The 23,066-nt window shown below is 43.2% G+C and overlaps 1 protein-coding gene across 1 annotated transcript in view; it reads left to right on the top strand.

The window, feature by feature from the left end:
* Positions 1-23,066, top strand: part of ANKRD29 (ankyrin repeat domain 29) — a 50,328-nt gene that overhangs the window by 17,567 nt on the left and 9,695 nt on the right. Inside the window, exons 2-7 of the mRNA XM_019473747.1 lie at positions 1,886-1,934; positions 5,313-5,423; positions 7,429-7,527; positions 9,887-9,985; positions 16,884-16,982; positions 19,923-20,021. Coding sequence (XP_019329292.1) covers positions 1,886-1,934; positions 5,313-5,423; positions 7,429-7,527; positions 9,887-9,985; positions 16,884-16,982; positions 19,923-20,021 — 556 coding nt within the window. The remainder of the gene's footprint in view (positions 1-1,885; positions 1,935-5,312; positions 5,424-7,428; positions 7,528-9,886; positions 9,986-16,883; positions 16,983-19,922; positions 20,022-23,066) is intronic.

A 23,066-nucleotide genomic window follows, 5' to 3' on the forward strand; every position in this document is an offset into this window, starting at 1 on the left:
CCTCCCGCTTTGTGCTTACCGAGCCGGCAGCCCGTGAAATGCTCCGTCGTATTCTTGGATTTAGGGATTTATTTATTTATTTATTTATTTATTTATTTAGGAAAAGCTTGGTGGTTTAGGGCGGAAGGAAAGAAAACAGAGGCGTCCTTCCCGGGCTATGGGGTGCCCTGGGAGTGCTGTGGTGGCAGCTGACGGAGCGGGTGCTTCCCGCAGCTGACATCCCCAAAAGGATGCACGGTTAGCATTACATAAACCGCAAGCCTCCATGAAGCTTTACGCCGGCTTGAGGGTGGCCGGGCTCAGCACTGTGGGTTTTGGTGCAGTCGGGAGCCTCCTCTTCACTTTTCCGATCATCTCTGCTAGTGCTGGTTGTGCAATAGGTAGGAGGCAGCGGTTATCCGTACTCTTCGTTTCAGGCTGTGGTGGCCAACGAAGCCAGGCTGGTTCGTTCCCTTTTCTGTCTGTGATTCCTGTCGCTTTTTGTACTTCCTCCATCCAAAACCATGCAAGAGCAGTCATTTTCAAAAGACTGCCTGAAATAAGTTTTTTAATCTGAGGACAGGATTTTTAAGATCAATTGGCAAAGAGGGAAGCAAGTAGCAATTTACTGATGCTAATGGATAATATTTATGCTAGATGTGCATCTTCCTCTTGGTTATGCGCTGTCTGGATGCTGTGCTTGCCCTGCTCTTATTGATCACCGGCTCTGTGCCAGTCCTTTGCCATGTTGCTTGTGTTGCATTGCTTTATTTGATGGATTATTCCCTGTACTCGCCTCTCACTCCTGTCAATGTGTCTGCCCCCAGGGAGTGCTGGTGCTGCAGTGGCACCGTGTTGGTTCGATGGTGGTGCAGCAGATGGTTTCCACCTGCAGTTAAAGCCCTGGTGTGGCAGGGAGCAGGGTCCTTTGCTCACAGTGCAGCTCAGCCTTACACTGGGTGGTGAAATCTCTGTGGTCATCCCCTTTTTGGTCCTGCATTGGTCTCATACCTGCTTTTTTTTCCTTAGTCTTAGTCTCTTCTGTCCCTCCATTCTGTCTCTCTTGAGTTTTTTCCCACCTTCCTTCCTCACAAGCATCCACCCTAATGGATGCTAGCCCCGTGTTCCTGGTGGTGCCAGCCCCTTCTTCTTGCCTTCTTATCCTTTTTTGGCCTCCCTTGTTCTTCAGGTCTTCTTTTCTGTTCTGTCCCTATCAGCTCCTTTTCCGTGCCCTGTTTCTCACTTTCTATTCCCTTAAGTACTCCCGTTCAAGGTAGCTCACTGCCTGCTCCCTCTCCCTCTGGAGAACTGCAGCCCGCACCTCCCTCTGCTTTCTCTCTCTTTCCTGTGTCTTTTTGCTTGGCATTTTCTCTTTCTCTCAGAAGACTGTGTACTTACCTTGGATTCCTACCATCTCTGTTTGCCGCTGTCTATTCATGTTTTCCATCTTATTATCCCACTTACACATGAGGTAGCATTTATCTTTCTTTTTCACTGTCTATACACATGAATACCCTCTCTTCTTCTACCAGCTTTTGCCTGTCTAAACTTACATTTATATCTTGAACAACCTTTCTTTTTTATCAGGATCCTTCATGTAGGATGTATTGCTATCTAATAAAGTCCTCTCTCTTTCTTCCTAAGTCCCACTAACATTTTCCGTTGTATCATGCTTGATCCTGATTCCCAGTTGTTCTTCTTAAAACTTTTTACTCAAGTCCTCCTTTCCATTAGGACTGGTTTGGAAACTGAGAAAGAAAAGGGAATTTTCTTGTATTTTGACAGCACAAGGAACAAGCCGCCAGGCTAGTGTTCTCTTTCTCCTCTCTTTTCTTTCTCTTTGCCTATTGCCTCTTTTCTTTCATCTTCAAGAGCACCATTTAAGAACTGCCCTCTTCCTCCTCAGCTGTTACCCCACTGTGACCTGCCTCTTCTCTGCAAACAGCAAATCAAAGGTAGGGCAGGGAGCGGGAGCTGCTGATCACAGCATTTAAATTATACTTTTCCCCTCAATATTCCTAGGATGACACATACAGATACATTATCACATTTTATTTTTTCTGTGTTCCTGCATAGAAATGGTCTTATCAGATTTATAGCATATATTTTCCTCTAGGCCATTTTTTAATAAGTATTTTTGCTTGGTGTCAATACAGCATGAATATAATGCCAGCTTTTCATCTTTGGGCTCTCATAAAAGCATATAAACAATTGAAATGAATAGCACAGCCAGAGTTTGAAATAATGCTTTAGAGCTCTTGATGAAGTGGAGGAAATTGTATCCTGAAAGTTGCTAATGCTGGGGCAAATGACATAATGAAACATGTCATAGTTTCACCAAAGCTATTAGCTCATCACTTTTTCAAACATTTATTACGTTCTGGTCCCAGACTGTCAATGCTGAAGATCAGTTGTTTACTTTAAGGAGGCTTTAGGAGCAGACTAGCTTTATAATAAGAATGACATGAAAATTGTATTCAGTTAATCTCTTGAAATTCAACATTACCTCTCCCTAAGAAGTATCTGATGAGGCAGGATTGAGTTCATAACTGAACAACAGCAGTCAAGGCTTATGTCACATCCTGCAGTTTAAAACCCATTTATTGCTCAAAAATTATTCAGTTACTCAGATTATTAATCCCAAAGTAGCGTCTTACATTTTGCCTACCAGTGATGTCAGTATTGCTGATATCACCTGAAAATGAAGAGCACAGAGGTATAAATCCTTGGTTTGAAAGCGGAAGAGAAATTGCCGCATGGTACACCTTGAGGCTGACCTTGTAGGGTGCCCAGATCATCTGAATGATTTTGCACATTCCATTCATTTTAGCAGGTAAAACAGCTCAGATTTGTGTTTGCTTTTTTTATCTAATCACTACATTGTTGATAGTCTGTGTGTGCGGTATACTCCACTTTTATACAAGGAATCCCCAGCAATGTGGGGGCACGAGGGGAAGTACAAGTACTGATAGCAGTCATTCCAAATTGGGTCAAAAGTACCACTGGGGAAAAACCTGATTTTGTGTCCTTGATGCACTGGAGAATTCTTCCATTCCTTGGGTTTGATCCAAAGTACGAGGACAACTTTGCTTGAGAGCTACTGCAGGAATTATAGGGGAAAAAAAGAGGTAGGAATTTTATGACTCATAAGGCTAAAGACTTTGGACTTCTACTTCCAGAGTAGGGTAACAGGGCAACTTAGTTCTCTTCTCTCCTTATGTAAACTGATGAAAGCAGGTAAAGGGTTCCTGAATGTTGATTCTGGTTCCTGCCTACCTGATTGATAAAGGCGTTGTTGTATGGTAGGCATAATAAAATGCGGTCACGTTGCTACTGTGCCCTCGTAGTGAAAACCGGGCTGGATGAAATAAATCTTTCCCTGTATGGATATATTGCCATACCCCAAAGCTTTCTAAAACATTAAGGGATAGAGTGAGACAATAAAAGGTAAGGAATTTGATTTCCCACTCTGTAAGGTCTAAATATCATTCTTTTGCAATAGCTTGCCGCTGAGTATCATAATAATGAAAACAATAAGACAATATTCCTAACTACCTGCTCTATAAATAAATATCTGCCTAATAAATCAGAGCAAAAAGGGCAACATGGGCCACTGTGTGTTTAGGTCAATTGTTTGCTTTTACACAAAATTTTAGTGGTTGTAAGAGTAAAGACAGGAAAACACTACTGCGTTGCCAGCAAGGAGGGTGTAAACTGCTGGCTCTACTTTGATCGACGTTATCTGCAGATTCACCAGAGGAAATGTATTAGCTGTAAAAGGAAGATCAGAATTTAGCCTATTGTGCTTGCTAAATTTTTCAGATTCCTGCCCCTATGTGTGCTGGTACAAGAAATATCGCTATCAATTTATAGGAAGTGTCTTATAATTTACTGAATGGTTGAAACTTCTCTTGTCTCAAACAGCTGCCAATTTTCCAACCTATGAATATTAAAAATGCAACCCATGGAAAGTGCTCAGTGCGACGGATCTGGGATAGATTCACACAGGATTGGTCTTGTCTGCTGGTTTCTGTGAGATTTATTACTTGCATGTCAGTGAAGGAAGCAATTTAAACTCTGCTCTATGTCTGCATTTTAAGTATCAACCATAAAACCATTCAATCCCGATTCTCTACCACATTACATTTGCGCATTGACATTTAGACATGGAGAAGTGTGTTTTACATTTTCTGAAGCAGAATGATTGAATTTTATATCCATTCTGCACTCCTTTGGGTTATCCTAAAGGTAGGATTCACTGGGCAGCAAGACCCCTGGGTATTTTTGACATTGTTTTGGTCTAAGATGACTATCAGTGAAACGATGCCTTACTGAACTGTTGGTGGTTTTGAGCCTTACTAAGAAATCAGCAGCATGAGCCTGCTCTAGGATACGTACCCTTGCCATCACAGCATTGTTTCCCCTCCGTACTTCACCCGTCGCAGTGCTTACCTGTTGGGGCAGCATTTTGGCAGCTGCCTGCATGGATCAGATAAGGAGGTCAGGAGCCAAGTCTGTGTCTTTTTCTGCTGTCCTCCTCCTATGCTGGGCAGTGAGAATTTGCTCCTACCCAGGAGAAGTCATACTGTGGCATCGTTTCTAGGACTAAGAAAGCCTCAAAAGAGTATTGTATTATTACCAATTTGTTTAACAGTGGCCTGTGTTATCTAGATTTCAGAGCTTCCTAATTTTGCCTTACATATTGCCTTGCATACCTAGTAAATGAATCCGTAAGTCTATAGAGAGCAAGATTTTAGCCTTCTTTTTCCTAGCATCACCCAGGAGATCTCTCATGTGCCCGCAGTTACAGGGTGTTAATTCCAGGGAGGAGGCAGACCAAACAGCATGGGAGATGCATGAGCAATACTTTTCCTGTGTTGGGACTTTATATGCAGAAAAGGAGACGGCAGAGAGCTAACCTGAAACCCAGGAGGATGTCCTGCAGCAGGACATGTCAGCAGGATGATTCAGCCTCTCTAACTGTGCCCAGCCCCACCACAGAAGCAGACAATACAGGTACCAGTTAGCACGTTGTTTTCTGTGATGTTTCCCTGTGGATCTGGACCAGCATCATCGTCTTTCACTACAGAGGAAGCTAAGAGACATAGGCTGCCATGGACACAGGGAAGACCTGAAATAACATGAGGTAGCACAGGGAGACTGATCTCTTTAATTGCACAGCAAAATTAAATTAGCTTCCCTTCCGTGTTCTGGTTTTGAAAGAACAGCACACTAAGCTGAAGCTTGCCTGGCTTGAATGCAGAATTTGCATGTGTGTGTTTGTCCAGTGTCTCTTCCAGTGTCTTTTATTTCTGCTTTTTTTTTTTCACCAGAAAGAAACACCACTCGCCAATGCAGCGTTTTGGGCTGCAAGAAAAGGAAACCTGGCTCTCCTCCAGCTGCTGATGAACAGTGGGCGAGTAGATGTGGACTGCAAAGACAGTGTATGCACACAATGCACCTACACCTACGGCACTGATTTTACATCGCTTTCCATAGCCCGCTGCGCCGAGGGTGTGGCAGGGATCTAACATGAGATATTTGTGAGTCTTATGGCACTTAGGGATGATTTAAAACCTTCTCTTGTCAAGAAGCAAGTTTGAAACTCAAGATAAAATAGCGTGATGATTTACATCGGTGGCAAGGGGTTAGGAATTTGCCAGCACTCAAAAATGTGTCTTACACAGTTATTTGTGGCGCTGACATTAAAAACACAGATCCTAGCACCTCGGGCTTCTCTTTGCAAGAAAATGTCATTGTAGTAATAGATCACGGTGAAGAGTCAACTCGACCAAGCCCAGGTAGCAATGATTCTGTCAGCTAGCAGAGCTCCTGATAATTAGTTTTTAAAAAAAATAACCTTGGACCACAGTTTCCAAGTAGGCAATGTAGAAGTGCATTTGATGCGCAGCCGTTCCTGCCCCGTGTGGCATGCAGTGTCCTACACCCAGCGGTGCCGTCAGAAGAACTGCTGGCCTCCTAACTTCTTCCTCCCCTATACCCCAGTATCTCCTGGACTTGGCACCAACACGAAGGCACAGTACGATTTCCAAGCAAAGAGGAGCCCAGACACATGACAGAATGATTTCATGGGGATTTCCTTACTGTAACTGGCATGGATTGCGACTAGTTTTGAGATTAGAAATGGGTTGAAAACACAGATAATGGGTATGTCTTGCTATTCTGCTTACAACGTACGGAGAGATACCTGATAGTACTAAGCTACTGCAAAGAGCAGGGGAAAACCGAGGTTGAGAAGCTCCCAGGTTTCTTTTGTTTGGTGCTGGGACTGACTTACTGAGAGTCGTGCCTGTGTTGTACAGGGTTAGTGCCACTTCCAGCCTGAAACATGAACCTGCCACAGCTTCTCTCACTTTGAATACCTTCAAAGTGCAAGAGATTTTCTAAGCCCATTGACTTTAACCTATCTTTTCATTTTCATTTCATTTTTGCCCTGTAGGCAAGTATTTGTCCTGCAGTACTTCTGGAGCTGATGCTATGACTGTCATTCTGACAGGGAGGGAAGGATGTTCAGGTGGGGGCATGAAGTAAACGGGACAGAGATTGATGTAAAGAAACAAGGTCCCCTACTGCTCATTTTTTCTCCAAAGAAGGCTAACTTTGGTCAAGAATTTTTACAATGCACTGTAAAATATCCTGACTTATTAATTATATCAGGCATACACATTTTCTAGACTAAAATATTTTCATATGATTAAGGCTGCATGCTTCTTTTTTGTCATGTCACACATTCCTTCTTTAAATTGAACTGGTGTGTGTGAATGTTTTAGAAGGATGAATTTCATCCTTATGCATGTGGTTTCCACGTATTGTCCATGCACCACATACATATAACCTAAATCTTACTTGGTTCACTGGAGCAGTGACCTTATGGTGTACTGAGGGAAGTTGAACGCTTAGTTCTGGTACAGAAAGTTCTCTCATATAATGTGAAGAGTCACAGAGTGAGTTTGCTCTCATCGTTTGGATAGGGAATTAGTATTCAAATCACCCAGACCTTACTCCTGACTATGACTCAGAATTAAGTGACTCAGCTGAGTCACTCAGCTCCTGTGTCTGAGGTTATTCTTCTGGAAATGATGCAAAGATCTTTGGGATTCTCTGATAAAAATGCCGTGTATAAACCAAAAATATTCTTGTTATTCTTGTTTCACTTATTTTGGGACAATAAGACGAAGTCATTGCATACGTATTTGGTGAACGGTCAGGCCTTAGCACTGCAGGCATGTCTGTAATGTTTTTGCTTTAACATCTGCTAATTGCTCATTTTCAAAGTATTCTTGATAGTAAGTTTTAAATGATAGCAAGTTTTTCAATGATCATAAGCTTCCTTCAGCTTTTCAGAAGAGGTGCTGTCTCTTCCAGACAGCCTGATTCATTGCTGGAGGTGTCTGTTGAAGGTACTGACTTGTTTTTCCTTGCTCCCAGCTTGGCACAACAGCTCTGATGGTAGCATCTTACTATGGCCACACAGATTGTGTACGGGAATTGGTGTTGCAAGGAGCAGATATCAATCTGCAGAGAGAGGTAGGAGAAGTTCTGCCTGCAAACAGGGATTGATTAAATGACCATTGGTTTATTACAAATAATAAAAGTGTTGTCTATTCCTTTTTGCCAATTGCTTATTTGTCACTTGCTGTGCAGTGCATGTATAAACAGAGTCTGTTCTCCTGAGAACATCAAGGAATCAGGTGTCTGCAGTTTATAATAGAAAATGAGGTGCCAGAGGTACATTTATAAAAAATTCATCAAACATTTCCAGCACATCTGGTTGGTGAGGGACAGTTACATCTGAGATGTAACCCCCCAGGGTTACACCATTTATGCATCTGTAGTTTTACTTATTGGCACAGTAGTTTACGGCTGTCTGGATGGGATAAATGGTAAGGAGAAGTCCTTTACCTTTTGATTTGCAGAGTCTGGTCATTAAAATGGAGTGGATGCCATTGCTAGCCCAGGGATTATTTTGACTCGGTATGCTTTGGAGTTTCTGCCTCTTAGTCTGAGCAAAGTCATCTCTAATAATCACACAGCTTAATCACCCGTACCCTTCCCTGCATCTCTGCTTTGCATTCAAGGCATCTCTCGCACCATGACATGCTTGCTTGTGGAAGGGACAATGTCAGTGGCTGGTTTTGGGAAAGTGCCTGCCCCTCATGCTCTGCGCAAATGATTGTAAGGAGTACCTGCAGCCACTCTGGTCTGTGTGCTGGCTACACAGAGAGCAGAATTGCTCTAGGACAGCAACAGTTGTACTGGTCCAAAGAGAAAAGCAGTTTAAGGAGGGCATGCAGTAACATGGGACGGCGGCAGGCAGCGCAGGACAGGAGTATGCTCGTCACTTTAACAATACAAGCAAATGTTTCTCACTTTCCTTGGTTACCTGGAACTAGAGCATTAATCTCATGCTGACATCCGCAAGTTACTGAGTCAGTGAATGCCATGTTTGATGATATAAATGTCTTTGCGCTTACTGGCCTAAACTTGCTCTAACCGTGACTGTCAGTGTCTTTCAGTGGGGTCCTGTTCCAAAAAAACATGTATTTAAACATGTCCCTTCCCTTAGGTAAACATTGCTTGAAAGGCAGCAACAAAAGGAAAAGTTGAGAACAGTTTTATGGAGCTGCTCTTGAGTACCTCTCAGGACATACTGATTCAGCAAACCAACAAAAAGAGAAACGCTGAAATCCTCCAAAATCACCCTGTTGCAGAGAGGAAGCAAAACAGATGAAGTTTAAGCCCTAAAGACCAACGGCACTGTTCTGAAACTAAATCCACATACTCAAACCAGTGCTCTTGTACTCTGAAGTTGTTGTGAAGATTGGGAAAGTGAGAACGCCATAAGTGTGTCTGGGAGAGGGGACTCTGAAATGGTCCCACGGGGCCATGTGCTATTGTAAAGGCTTTTGGCACTGGAGTGAATTTCATGTGTAGCTCTCTTTTCCTGCACCTTCTACATGGGATGAGAGAGCCCATGTCAGGAAGTCAGGAAAGCCTGCTTGTCTTCCTCCTTCCCCTCCTTCCCCTCCTTCCCCTCCTTCCCCTCCTTCCCCTCCTTCCCCTCCTTCCCCTCCTTTACATATTCATTTTTTGGGTCCTGATTTACTCACATGTTAATGCTTCCCCTCCCCCCTCCTTCCCCCTTCTATCCAGCCATTAAAACCTTACATATTCATTTTTTGGGTCCTGATTTACTCACATGTTAATGACAGTATTTTATACTAGTACATTTTTATACTAGTATAAAATGCGGGGTTTCAGTTCTTCAGCGAGGTTAAGGGAAAGCAGGAGTTGCAGGGCTGGTTATAGTTGCTTGAAGGCCGCTTGGGTGGATGGGGATCTACTGCTGCAAGAGACAAGGATGACTTACGCCAACAGCAGTCACATTTTGTCAGTGGAGAGTCAAGCAAGGTGGAGCTCTGCTGTACTAAATAACCGCCTCCCTGATCTTTCCACACCCCGATCCAAATCCATCCCATGCTCCTAGTTGTCTCAGGTCGTAGCGGCAGGTGGAATAGGGGTTGGTTTCAAATTGGCTGTTCCTCTGTTGTGCAAGATGGTTCTTCTCTCACTCTGGGCTTGCTTTCCCTATCTGGTGACTGGGTAGAAGTGAGTGAATCCTAAGAGGTCTATTTTAGAAACTGTGCAGGAGCCCCTTGTGAAACTTGGATTTTGCTCAAATGTATGATGCTGGACAGATTTCTCAGTACAATGGGAAGAAAACTGACCTAAGATACCTGGTGTCCTCTGGAGTCCTCAAAATCGTCATGTCTTTTCAGATGATATTCAACTGATTGTGCTCAATACTTTTTAATTTGACATGTATATACTTCAGTCAAATGTGTTATGTGTTTGGGGTTTTTTTTAATCAATTTTTTCCTTACAGTCAGGTGCAACTTCTCTGTTCTTTGCTGCACAGCAAGGCCACAACGATGTAGTGAAGTTTCTCTTTGAATTTGGAGCCTCCACTGAATTTAAGAATAAAGTAAGATGATGGGTCTATTTTTGCATGCTGATCCGTTCTGACAATGAAGGCTGTTTTTTCCTATTCACGTGAAACATGATATGGCAGCAGAAAGATGATAAAAGGATTTCCTCACTTGAACATTTTCTGAGTAATGCAACATATTGTGAAAATATTAACTTGGGACTAGCTTTTACTACCTAGACTTAATGGCATAAGTTGATCGAAGATCAGTCCCTTGCTAGTGATATCAGTCTTCCCTCTTAAGCCATCCTCCAATACAAGAACAAAGGGTCTTTCTGTACATGTTAGGTAGGATCTCATTTTAGGTGTATATGTACTTCACTTACATAGACTGAAATTTCGTCTTCATTGGGACGTCTCTGCATACCACCATCGGAGACATAAGAGTGTAATGGCTTCAGTCCTCCCTAAATTCCCATTTATCCATCTGTGACAAGAAGGTGAAATGCACCTCAGAGCTTCTATTTCTTTGTTCAGGCAGGTCCTTTTACAAAGTCTTCTTAGAATAGCCGAAAGCACAGATGGCAGAGCCTGGGTCTGGTTCATCACCCCTCATGGGGTGAACAGCATTAAGAACAGCAGTTCATCACTGACAGCAGTACATCAACTCAGTTTCTTTGCCCAAGGCAGTACTAGCACCTCTGCTGTCAGCAAACAGAACCAAAAGCACCAGATTTTCATTAAATATTCTTGCCCTTGACATGCTGGCCACATTTTGGAGCATTCCCATAATCTGGGGAGGACACTTGCCAGTCACATACCCTGGGATCCATAGTGATGTGTTTGAAGAAGAAGGAATAGTTCTTTACCCCACAGTAACCAATTTTTCAAGATGCTATAGTCTGTGATTTGAATGACTACCTCAACCCATACCTGCTTTCCAGAGTCCCTGGAAATACAGACTTTAAATATGAAGAGAATTGATGGAACGTCAGCGACTTAACTCCTTATGCTTCAGGGACTGAAAATCCTGAGGTTTTGTGGCCAGAGTCCACACACTGCCATGCAGTAGGATTCCAGTACCCCAGGGAGCTATGCTTGTGGTTAGCAACTCTCTGACCACAACAGCAATCAGTGAATTTAAAAACATGAATGAAATTGTGGCTGTTTAACACAACATGGAATGCAGCTGTGAAACTTGGCAATGTGGGAGGTTGCAATGTTAAATACAACAGCTGGATTTTGAAGTGCTGGATAATCTCATTTGGGACAGAGCTATTGGGAGAAGCTGCACATTAAAATAAGGGTTGCTTCTCAGTCTTTTATTTCAGGGTATAGGTGAGGGTTAGCAAGATTCAGAAGGATTATCATCTCTTGCATTCAGCTGTATAGAGTTGAGCGAGTGAACTTACACTGTTCTTTGAGTCATCTGGCCTATAAAAAGGCCACAAAGCCATGCTGAAGGAGCAAAGGTGTCCCAGGTGTTGGAAGAGCCTGAACTACTCACTGCAGCTCAGCATGCAATTGGGCAGTGTTTTTGCAGAGGAAGGGACAGCAGTGAATGCAGGAAACTTGTAAAGGAGGGAAGACAGAGGCTGAGTACCTTATTCTGTCTAGAGGCACAGTTACATTTTCACCAAACCTTCGCACAGCCTGTGAACTAGGAGTTTGTGAAGAGGCCACGACTTGGCCCAGAAGGTGAACAGCAGGCTTGAAGTTGCCTGATACTTCATGACAATGTATGATCTTTTATGAAGCATGCAAAATATATTGAGTGAATCACTAGGGCAGATAAAAGGGAGTAAAGATCTAAATGGTAAGAAAATATTCCTGCATTCAGCCGCTCCTAATGGTTTCCATCTTTGGACAAATGCAGGTCTGGGCTCTACTGTTGATCACCTTGAAACTTTGCTCCCAGCCCCCATATTCCTGCCTGCCTCCTCTTCTGGATTCAGACCTGACTTGGCCCATGTGCCAGTCCTAAGTATCTTTTAAGCTGCAGTTTGCTCTTCCTCTCCAGGCCACAGTTTTCTGCCACTTCCAGTCAAACTGGTCATAAGACAACACCAACTCCCACGAGACATAGCGTGACAAACTGGTGTGCAATGTGTATGTGAGGCTATTTTCCAGCAGCACCAAATGTGCCTGTCCAAGCACTCCCTCCTTCTCATCACCTCTTTAAGAGGTGTATCGGTCACTTCAGCACTCACAGTATGGCACAAGCTATAATGCCTGAAAAGGCTCTTAAAAGCTGAACAAAGGATAGCTGAGTTAAAATTAATCTGTGCAAGATTAAAGTGACACTGGTTTAAAAAATTGAGGTTAGCTATCATGCCCATGCCCTCTTTGCTGAAAGGATCTGCTCTCTCTGAATAGTAGTGTGAGGGCTTTGCTAGATTCATCATTAATGCTGGGACCTGTCCTGGAAATTGCCATGTTCATTCTTTCACTCATTCCTTGCCTGGGGACTGCAGCTATGAGCTGCAGAAATGAGGATCTAGACACAGGAATCCAAATGCTTACAGCTTCCAGACTGGGCTTTGGTAACCCACTGAATTTTTAGACTGAGGCTGGGTGGGAAACCGGCTTGTACTTTGTGCAGCAGTGTGTACCTGAGCAGGAGGCACCGTTGAGAACGTACTGCATTGACAGTATGCATGTTCCATTGGCCTTCTAGTGTGTTTTTGTATCAGTTCAATTTTCTGATTTAATAACGTGGTTTTCGTAGCTTGGAATTATTCCATCCAACCATGGTTCTGTTAACAGGCGACTAAGATAACAGGCTCCTCCATCCCCCCCAAGCCACAGAAACTATATAGTTGACAAAATACGCCTTTTCAGGTCAGAGATAAGGCATTTTCCGATTAAGGCACTCAGCTAGGAGCAGCGTTGGAAAAGATATGGCTGATCTGGCTATTTTTAAAGGGCACTGCAAAATTTGCAAAAGACTTTCTATTATAAAGAAGATGTGGAATTGAAATAAGAAAACAAATTGAATGTATCCTAGGAAACAGAGACTTTAAAGCAAGGAAATGCAAAGCCCAACATCTTCTTTTTCATGTACCTCTCTGTAAATTGTAATTACTGTATTTGTTACTCATACACAAGATTGCTGGAGAACTATCTTAATATAGGCGTTCAATTCTTGTTACCCCTTGTATCATTAGAGTTGATATTCACTATGGCAGGCAAAGCAAATGTTCTAAAATAGTGTAATAAAGTAATTAGCAATAATTGCTGATGTAAAGAGAATAAATAGTGCTATTGAAGGTTATTATATATTTATTATAAAATACATATTGTTCAGTAATATTATTCTGCATTGTCCCAGTCTGGCATCCTTAGAAGTATGCATCATAAATTGAAATATGTTCTCTTTTCTTACTCTGAGACATGTTAAAAGCGTGTGGGTTCTTAAAAAGGGTTTGCATGGTGGCATGTTTTCTGAGCAGTACTGCAGGTCAAACGGTATGTCAGAGGCTATTTTTCAGCAGGTAATGATTGCAGAAGATCAGTTCCCCTCCTTTGTAGCATATTTCAGAGATGATAAAATACCATATAATTCTAAGCTACTTTCAGGCGATGATGACAGAGGTGAAGGAAGAGGTAGGCAAATAGGGAAGTCTACACCGGATAGCATGGTCTTATCGGGTGCTGCTGTTCCAAGTGCTTACACGGGAGATTGGCAGCTGCTCTATGTGCTGCCAGTAGGGAGGACAGACTGGGGGGGGTAAGAAAAATGGTTTCAGAGGAAGAATTGCAGAGGTAGCTGAGAGAACTGGCTCCTACCTGAGCTGGAAGGGTTTGCAGTGAAGCATAGAAGCTACATTGCGTCAGGAAAACAGGATATGAGCAAGAAATAATCCCAAGGCAATGGGCCTTCTCTCAGCTGCACCACCGGCGATGGCCCTAGAAGTGCCTCTGTGGTTGCTCACGTGTCCCTGCTCCCACTTGCTGCCCTGCTCAGAGTTTCCAAGAGGCTTGCCAATACCAAAGGTGCTGCTTCAGCTTTTTACTCATCTCAGCTGAAGCCAAAAAGGAAAGAAAAGAGGGAATCACATGGCTGAAAGGGATTTTAAAACTCTGTCATTTACTTCCTCTTTTTTTTTTTTCATAGCTCATCTGCCTTCCCAATAGCCTGTAAAACATTGGGGTCTCCAGCTAGAACTTGCTGGAGGAAAGGCTTTTGTGCTGGCAAAAAGGGAAGAAAGTGTAAGAGAAAGCCAGATGGAAGCTCAATAGGGGTGGGAGGGGGCTGAGTTTTTATCCTCCTAAGAAGCCATGGACCTTCACACTGTTTGACAATTCCTTGATTTAACTGAGTGCTGTCTTACCACGTGGCCTTTTCAGTGAAAAAGATTTCTGGTCCCAACTTCCCTTTTCTTACAGCAAGACCTGTCTCTTTATCGGAGCATTCAAATGAATCTCAGTCTCTTCTTTTGAATGTATTCAATTTCATAGGAGACACAGTAGAGCAGGTCTCAGAGCCCAGTTGTCTTCCCGATCAAGGACCAAACCTTCGAGCCAAGGAGTTGCTACCCAATTCTCTCTGGCCCAGTAAATATTTGATTCAGGGTGGGCAGCTAGAACTGGGGACTACCCAGTGCTTTTTTCTGATCCCTGGACCCCGATCAGGGTGATCTAGGAAACTTGGTCACTCTAGTCTGAAAGATCTAAATGGTATATTTTGGAAATGTGTTATTCTTCCAAAAAATGTATCTGTCTAAAACTGTTCACTGAATTCAACCAAACACTTGGTCAGGATCCCCAGTTGAGACACTTAGACATATCCTGCGAGAAGTGTCTCCCTTCTTAAACCTCACACTGTGACATCTCCCAGGGCGGGATCACACAGTTGGACTCCAAGCGTTGGGCTTCAGCTCTGCTGTGCTAACTGCGGTTAGCTTTGCAGGCCTGCCTTTTATTTGGGACCTGTCATTTGGTTCCCTCCAGCAATTATGTTAATGCCTAAACAATCTTCTTAAAATAACAGGAGTTTTTTGAGAACACAAGAATTTTAGAAAACAAAAACCAGACCATAAAGCAATAAACAAACTATTCCCATATGCAGCTAATTGAGCATGTCTATTTACCCTCCATACAGGGAACCTCAATATTTTTAAGCTTCCTAAAACTCGTCCTTCCCTGCCTCTCCACAGAGGGCCTCCAATCTGGATAGCACAGTTTCTCTTCTTAACTCACTAACCTTTCTCTCTCCATTTCCTTCAGGGAAAGAGTCTTTAAAAATGTCTCTGTTTTTCGTTTGCAGCCCTTTGATCTGGTAACTCACTACTCGAGCAAAGTGGCTTTCATCTGGTTGGAGACAGGAAATAGGTTTCATGAAGCTATTAGCTTTTGCCATTGTCTTTTAAGTGTGTATAAGGTGTTTTTTAATCCAGGAACCATTGTGATTGCTTCTGTGTTTGGTTCCAGCAGTTCCTATTAAATTAGGGTAGTTTAATTTGACAGGAAAGTCTAATGACTCATTGTAGCTATAAAGTAACTTAACTCCACTGACCTGATTACACACTATATTTACTCAAATAATCCAGAATTAATATGCAGTTCTTAGATTGTCACATAACAGCTTCACATCTGTGACTTTGCTGACACTCAAGCCTTGTTTGCTTTTCAGTGTCATAGGGAGGAAGGGTGAATATGAGGTTTTGAGAGTAGCTATAGGCAGTCCCTGTGGGTTAGTTCAGTCATGTCAGAGCTTGAGTTTTCGTGAGGTTTTTATAGGCATGAAGTAACACCACAGATTAATAAATTTGATTGGCACTTCCCGTTATAAAAGATCCATTTGGCCATTCAGGCTGTAACTTCTCTTGTGGATATCTGTCTGTGTGGAAAATGTCAGACAAAACTTTGGAGCTGTTTCAGAGAACAAGGCTGAGGGAAAACACAATCTTTTGCCTACATTAATAACAGCTCTAGAAACCATTTATCTGAAATACTTTAGATAGCTTATCTTGTGGAGGAGGAGCTTGAGACTGGGAGAAGGCAGGGAAGGAGAGAGAAGACCTCTGGTGTGGATGACTTGGGGTGTGCGTCATCCTTGCATGATGGCATGGTGCCATCCCAGGCGGAAGATAAGAACTTCCCCTCCATATCAGTGTCAGAAATAATGGTAATTTTTGAGTGGGGCACAGTGCACTTAAGATGGCAAGACCCACATTTGCTATCTATCTCGGTTGTTTCAGCGGGCTGGGAGTCAAGTGCCAGTGACACTGAGGTGTTTCCCTTCTCAGACAGCTCCCAAGGGAGTGTCTCTAAGAGCAGGATTTGATGCATGTGCCTAGGTCTCCCTTTAGTGGTGATGTGCAGCAACTGTAACTGCCTGGGATTGATCCTACCTGCAGGGATCACTTCTTCAGCAGAAGTAACGGGGCTTTCACTGATGGTCATGGGTTTGGTCTGATTCACACTTCCACAGTTAGCTAGCATGCTTTAAAATGCATCCTCCCTACTCTTCTTCAGGCCAACAATCAACAGGTGAGAGGCAGGACACGACAGGGCATGAGGTTCTGGCCAAAGAAGAGTAGATGATCAGTAGGCTTTGGAGCAGGGGAAAGGTGTGCTGTCCTTCAATAGGTGGAAGAGCTTGGCAGGGGTGGGGGATTTGGCTGTAAAGGGAAGAGACATGGAGGAGCTTGGAGTTGTGAAGGGAACAAAGCTTCTAGTGGGAAGGCAGAAGACAAGGAACAAAAAGCAGAATTTTCTCAGTTCTTGTCCCTCACTAAAAAAACCTCAGAAGAAAAAATTTTTTTTTCACATAAAAGATCTATGTGGCAAGACTTGGTACTAAAATTATGAAAGATTCAGTAGCTAGTCACTACAGAACTGCTGTGAGCCAAATTCTGAAAAGCCTTAAAATTTGCACTTTTTTTATGGTGATGTTCAGTCCAGCACCTGCCCTCTCACCTGACTGTACCCATTCTTTGCTTTTTCACAGGATGGAGGTACTGCTCTTCTAGCTGCTTGTCAGTACGGGCATGCAAAAGTAGTGGAAACTCTGTTGAAGCACGGTGCCAACATTCACGATCAACTTTATGTAAGTTATTTGCCACAGATAATATTGACCACACTGGTGGTGGAACAAATGTGCTGTTGGTTGGACAACAGCGGGTACTCTGGCTCCGGCACAGAGAAGCGTTTGCCAAACGTTGCGGTTTTATAGTACTTTACTCTTCTAAGATGTGAATTTTGTTAACTGTCTGCTTTTCATGATCCTGGGGGAAGTAGCACAAAATCAGAAAAGATGTTTTGGCTGCCTTTTGGTTCGTTATCTGTATGAAGGATATGTACCAAATCTGGATCAGATTTGTGCTATCCATTAGCCGTGAACAAAAGACCGTGTCATGTTCTACCATGATTTGCATTGCAGACAGAAGAGTGAATAGCCATAAAGCCCCTGACGTACTAGAGAATCAGTTTGTTAGTTTTCTGCCAGAAAGAGTAGTAAAAGTTAAAATCTTTAAATCTTTATATGTCTTTAAAATATTTTTTTAAAATATCAGTTAAGATTATATTATTTGGTATTTGTGCATCTCTAGCTTGTCAGTGTTTTGGGCAAAGAATGGTTAAAATGGCTGAACTGACATTGTTTAGTTGACTTTTCAGAAAGCTGGATTGAGCCAATGAAGTACTGGATTTAATTTACTCCAACAGAGACACAAATAAGTCAAGCTTTTCAGCATTCAACAGAAACGAGTGGCAGATTTTCCCTCCACTTCCCACCACTCTTTCCTACCCCAGGGCACTCAAGACTGACAAAGAGGAAGTTGTTCCCCAGGGGCATACAATTTTTTTCAGCCGTTTCCATGGGCTTTGGATCTGCAGGATGCTGTTACACTCTCAGCTCCTACAAGCGTGCGTGGGAGCCAAGGGCTGGTGACAGCAGAAGCCACCTGCGCTCTGGGGGCTGTGCACTGGTCGCACAGGGGATTCCCACCTCTGTGCTGCCCTCACCCCGTGTTTATAAAGAAGGGTGTTCCACCCTCACTGCTGTGCAAATAGCAATTGCCTTTCTAATCTGAGGGCAGCAATTCATACCTCTGCACGGTAATCCCAGGGGTTACCACTTGGTTTAAAAATAGCCATGCTGCCACACCTGCAGACACTTGCCTAGAAGTGAAGGCAGTAAAATAACTTCCTTGTTGTCTCTCCTGGAAATGAGCAATATTTGCAATTGGATTTAGAGACATATTTTTATTGCTCACAGCCATTGGGCAAAACCAGTCAGAAACAGCTGCTTAATAAAATAAGAACACAATCTCTTGAAAATGAGCATTAGCCTGGCTCCTTTTGTGGGACATCACCAGGCTGCTTTTGCAAAGTGGTATCTGGCTGGCAGTTTCACTGGCAGGCGGCCAAATGAGCAGGATTTCGAGCATGCGTTTGGGTAGTCCTCCCAAAACCATCAAGATAGATGTTTTAATCTTAAATTGACTCACATGAGGGGTAGAGGAGAAGGCAAGAGAATACCCTAACTTATCAGTATTTCTTGCAGAAACATCTTACAGCCTCAAAACAGCTTTCTCATTACAGCATCAATTCAAATCAAGTACAAAAAACTAATAATTAATTTTTAAAATGGTTGGATGATAGGGAACCCAAGGTTCTCCATCTTGACTAATGCTATAATAAAGAGCTCTTATACGATCACACAACCTTGTTTACTTTCTAAATGGAAGTGTTGTCACTACCCCTGTCTCTGGAGGAAGCCTGCAAAGGACCTGATACCATCACCCTATTTCATGTACTCGCATAGCAACCAGAGAAAACAGCCCCTCAGAGGGCCCAGGGGTATGCATTTGTAGTGCCAGCAGACACCTCTCTTCTTTACCAGGACATTTGTCTTGAAATCAAGGTCAAACATTCTAAAATCAGTCCCTGGGGCACTATATTCAGCCCATGCTTCACTAAGTCTGTGCTGAGTTTTGCAGGAAGATGAGTAGCTAAGCAGTATCTCTCGGCAGACAACAGCATTCGGTCCCAATGTAGTGATATGCCAGCAAGGGCAACAACAGGCTTCCACTAAAATGCCCTGTATTTTGTAGTAAGCATATGCATAAATTGGTTGGAAGATGTGTACTTGTACATCTGAGATGCGGTGAAGGGGTTCATTCATGTCTCTATTTAAACTAAGAGAGTCTCACCTCCTGGGAAAACTTGCCCTGGCATGCTCTGTGCTGAGCGCTGTGGATATAGGATGGGTAAACACCTGTCCCACCCTCAGTGCAGGTTTCCACTTCCAGTTGGTTGGATGGATTCTAATGCTATTTGAAATTTTTTCATCAAAAAAACTTAATGAAATATGACTTTTAAATTTTTTTCCTAAGGAAAAAGCTTTTGTGAAGCCAAATGCTGAGAACATCTGCACATGAAAGACATGTTGAGGAAAAAAAATCCCGTATTTGTTTATTTCTTTCACATGCCTTTTGCATGAAAATGCTGGTTTCTGATGGGGCTATGAGATACTCTGTCTTGCATGTGCTACTTTTACATTATTATATTACAGGTGAAGTCTCTTCTACAAGACGTGCCAGGGCAGTGGCGTGGTAGTTGCTGGGGTGGCACAGCAGTATGGCACAGTGCTTACTCCTTCAGCCTAAAGGGCAGACTTCAATGCTGGAGTCTCCAGTTCTGCAAAGTACTTGAACATGTTTTCACCATGTGTGTCTATGTAGCAGAACACTTCTGCATGAACATATAAAAGCTAGATGAACCCAAATAAATCTATTTTGCTATATAGGAATGGATTTCTTGTTATGTAGGTCAACACTTCGATGAACTAGACTCTTAGTATTCCACACCCGGGATTTAATGCTCAGTTTGGTATATGATGGGAGCCAGTACTTGTGCGTGCTGAATGAAAATGTTACACTGCATAATGGCTTAAGAAGGAGAACTTGATTCAGTTTGATTTGGTTTTGTATGGAAAAAATGGCATCATTTCAACACAGTGTAAGCTGGATGTATTTGTTCTTAGGATGGAGCTTCTGCAATTTTCCTGGCAGCACAAGGAGGCTATCTGGATGTCATCCGATTGCTGCTTTCTTCAGGAGCAAAGGTTAACCAGCCACGGCAGGTAAGCTCAACACTTCAGGGAAGAGCTGGGGTCTAATTACTAAATTTTACAGTTATGAAAAATTAACACTGGATTAGAGAGATTTCCTAGGTGTTAAACTGAGGGATATGTGGGCGTACATGATGTACAGACACATATATAAAAGCTCTCTTGGTTTCCAAAAAAGGATTTCTTAATTGCTTAGCTGCTTCTTGACTCTAAAATCGGTGCTTAAACAGCACATTTACATGCTGCTTTGAGTAGCCAGATGTGGGAGCTGCACGGCTAGCTTTACTCTCAGCACCTAGAAATGTCTGGTTAGAGACAGGGCTTCCCAGGAATCTTTGCCTGCTTTGAGAGAGCCTCCCCTGTGGTCTGCTGAAACCCTGCAGGCAAGGTAGCTGTCCTGGGTCTTCACTGCACATTTTAAATTGATGGCATAAGGTCTTGTCCTTGCAATCAGTCATGTATGGCTGCCAGGTGGCTGTGATCGCTGACTGCAGCAAGTAAAAAATCAGCAGGCAGGAGCAAATGAGTGTGAAAACTCTAATAACAGCGGACAACGTGGCATGTGACAAGCTTTGCCAGGTATTTTCAGTATTTCCTTTCATCTACACCAAAAAGCCTGACAAATCATAGCCTGGCAGCAGAGGTTGATCTATATGACTTCTGCTGCATCTGTAGGTCTGCATAGCCTCCCTGCTACTCCTGTAGCGTAAGGAAACTGGATCAGCATTTTATGTGCCCAAACTAAAGTAATTTTCCTGCTCTCTCTTCCCCCACCTCTCCAGCACCAGAGCTGTGCTGGCAGCTACTCTCTGGACTGATGCTTTAGTTGCTCCTAGGCTACCTCCACACTATCTCCCAAGATCAAGATTAAGATATGTTGTTAAAAGCTGTTAATTAATGCAGTCTAAAAGATCAGTGTACGATAGACCAAGGTAGGCATTAATGCCTTTTGAGTCGGTCAAAGTAAAGTTGGGGATCCTTAGATTTAGCTCCACCATGTTGCCATAGAAACTGCATTCTGCTAACCATAATTATAATGCCCCAGCTAATTCTTTCTGACAATATTTTTTTAGCTCTCTAATCCAATTTCTACAACACAGTGTTTCATGAGGCATTTTTAAATCTTAGTTGAGGCAAAGACTTGACTCTGCGTGAATGTTCCTCCTGGCTCTGTTTCATCTCCGGCAATACGGGCTTACTTTGCTTCAGGGTACCTCCGATCCCTGCTAAGATTATGCCTGGATAAGTCCATGGCATTTGTATTTGGGCCCACTGTAACCTGACACATTTCCTTAACAAATGGAAAATTTTTACTGTTTAATTAGTAAAGTAATGGTTGGATGGACTTCAGACTCTTTCTTACTAACAAACAAATTTGTACTTTGTTCGAAGGTGGCATGTTGGTCATGAGGAATGTAGCTCTAGATGGGGCAGTTTCGATGCCAGATGACTCTCACTGTCAGTTACAAACTACATTGCTCTCACTGCTGTAGGAAACTTTTCTAAGCAACGTATCATCAAATACGGGGCTGGCCACAGCTGTGCCAGGTGTGAGTTCATGCTTCTCCTTCCTCACGGTGTCCAGGTTTTCCTCTCTACCCTGTGAATTAAGAGGTAGAGAGCCCCCTTTGGGGGCTCAATTCATCTGCCTGAGCATATGTGTCTGCCCCGTATGTCTCCTCCTGCTGCTGCAGTGGGTACCAGTTCCACTTCGGTCTCGTGCCCCATCTCCCAGCCCCACAGGGGTGCTCCTGACACCGTAGAGCATCTCGGATGGTGCTGGCTGTCTGTGTGCAGGCTCTTCAGCTCAGCTCTCACAAGACTGAATAGCGAAGCTTCCTGGCGCATTTATTCCCTGGCAATGTCATTTCTCTTGGTTTTTAGCCACCTTCTGTTCTTTCTGACATTGCGGAGCCGGGTAGGAATTCTTTTGCCGTCTTTTTGTCTAGACAGAGCTGGGGGCAGTGTCTGAAGCCTGGTGTGGGAGATGTTTCTTTGCTTCTCCAACTCAAAAACAAAGCGAGATCATTTGCCAATGAATTTTACACGGTTTTGGCAGCCTGTGTCCCAGCAGGCTTTAGTCTGACTGGCTAAGCAGATTCAAAATACTCTGAAAATTAATGTTTTTTTCTTAACGCATGATACGCAATTACACATATATGTAAGCCTGTAAACCTATATAGACTGTAGACTTCAGACAAGCAAGCACTTTGTTATTAGCAAGAATTCAGCTGGTGTAGTGATGTGAGTGGACTGATGGGCAGAACAGTGGAGGAGATGACACTGAGTAGCCTGAGAGTAGGTGCTGTCTGTTCCTGGAAGTCCTTACTGGGAATTCGAGGGGTATTTCACCTCCCACCCTAACCCAGTTAATGGGTAAGAGAAAGAGCATCAGAAATTTCGGTCAGAGTATGTTTGGAAGTGCTGGCTGCTGGATGTAACAAGTTGTAGTCCATATATATTAGCTTGTAATCAAATACGGAAATAAGCACAGCTTAAAAACATATAGGGTACTTAACATTTTTCTAGGTATATAATGGTCTGCAGTCTGCTGGGTGGGCAGAGGGACAAGGAAAGGAAAGTAGTTTTTGAACTGCATCTTTCCCTGTTCTCACTTTCTTCCTGATTCATCTCCAAGCCCTAATACCTGTTTACACAGGAATGCTCATAGAATCATAGAATCATTGAGGTTGGAGAAGACCTCTAAGATCATCGAGTCCAACCATCAACCCAACACCACCACCCACTAAACCATGTCCCTTAAGTGCCTCATCTACTCGTCTTTTAAATACCTCCGGGGATGGGGACTCAACCACTTCCCTGGGCAGCCTGGTCCAATGTTTAACCACTCTTTCAGTAAAGAAATTTTTCCTCACGTCCAATCTAAACCTCCCCTGGCGCAACTTGAGGCCATTTCCTCTCGTCCTATCGCTTGTTACTTGGGAGAAGAGACCGACACCCACCTCGCTACAACCTCCTTTCAGGTAGTTGTAGAGAGCGATGAGGTCTCCCCTCAGCCTCCTTTTCTCCAGGCTAAACAACCCCAGTTCCCTCAGC

Source organism: Aptenodytes forsteri, unplaced genomic scaffold (genome assembly GCF_000699145.1).
Source record: "Aptenodytes forsteri isolate BGI_AS27 unplaced genomic scaffold, ASM69914v1 Scaffold23, whole genome shotgun sequence".
Lineage (NCBI taxonomy): Eukaryota > Metazoa > Chordata > Aves > Sphenisciformes > Spheniscidae > Aptenodytes > Aptenodytes forsteri.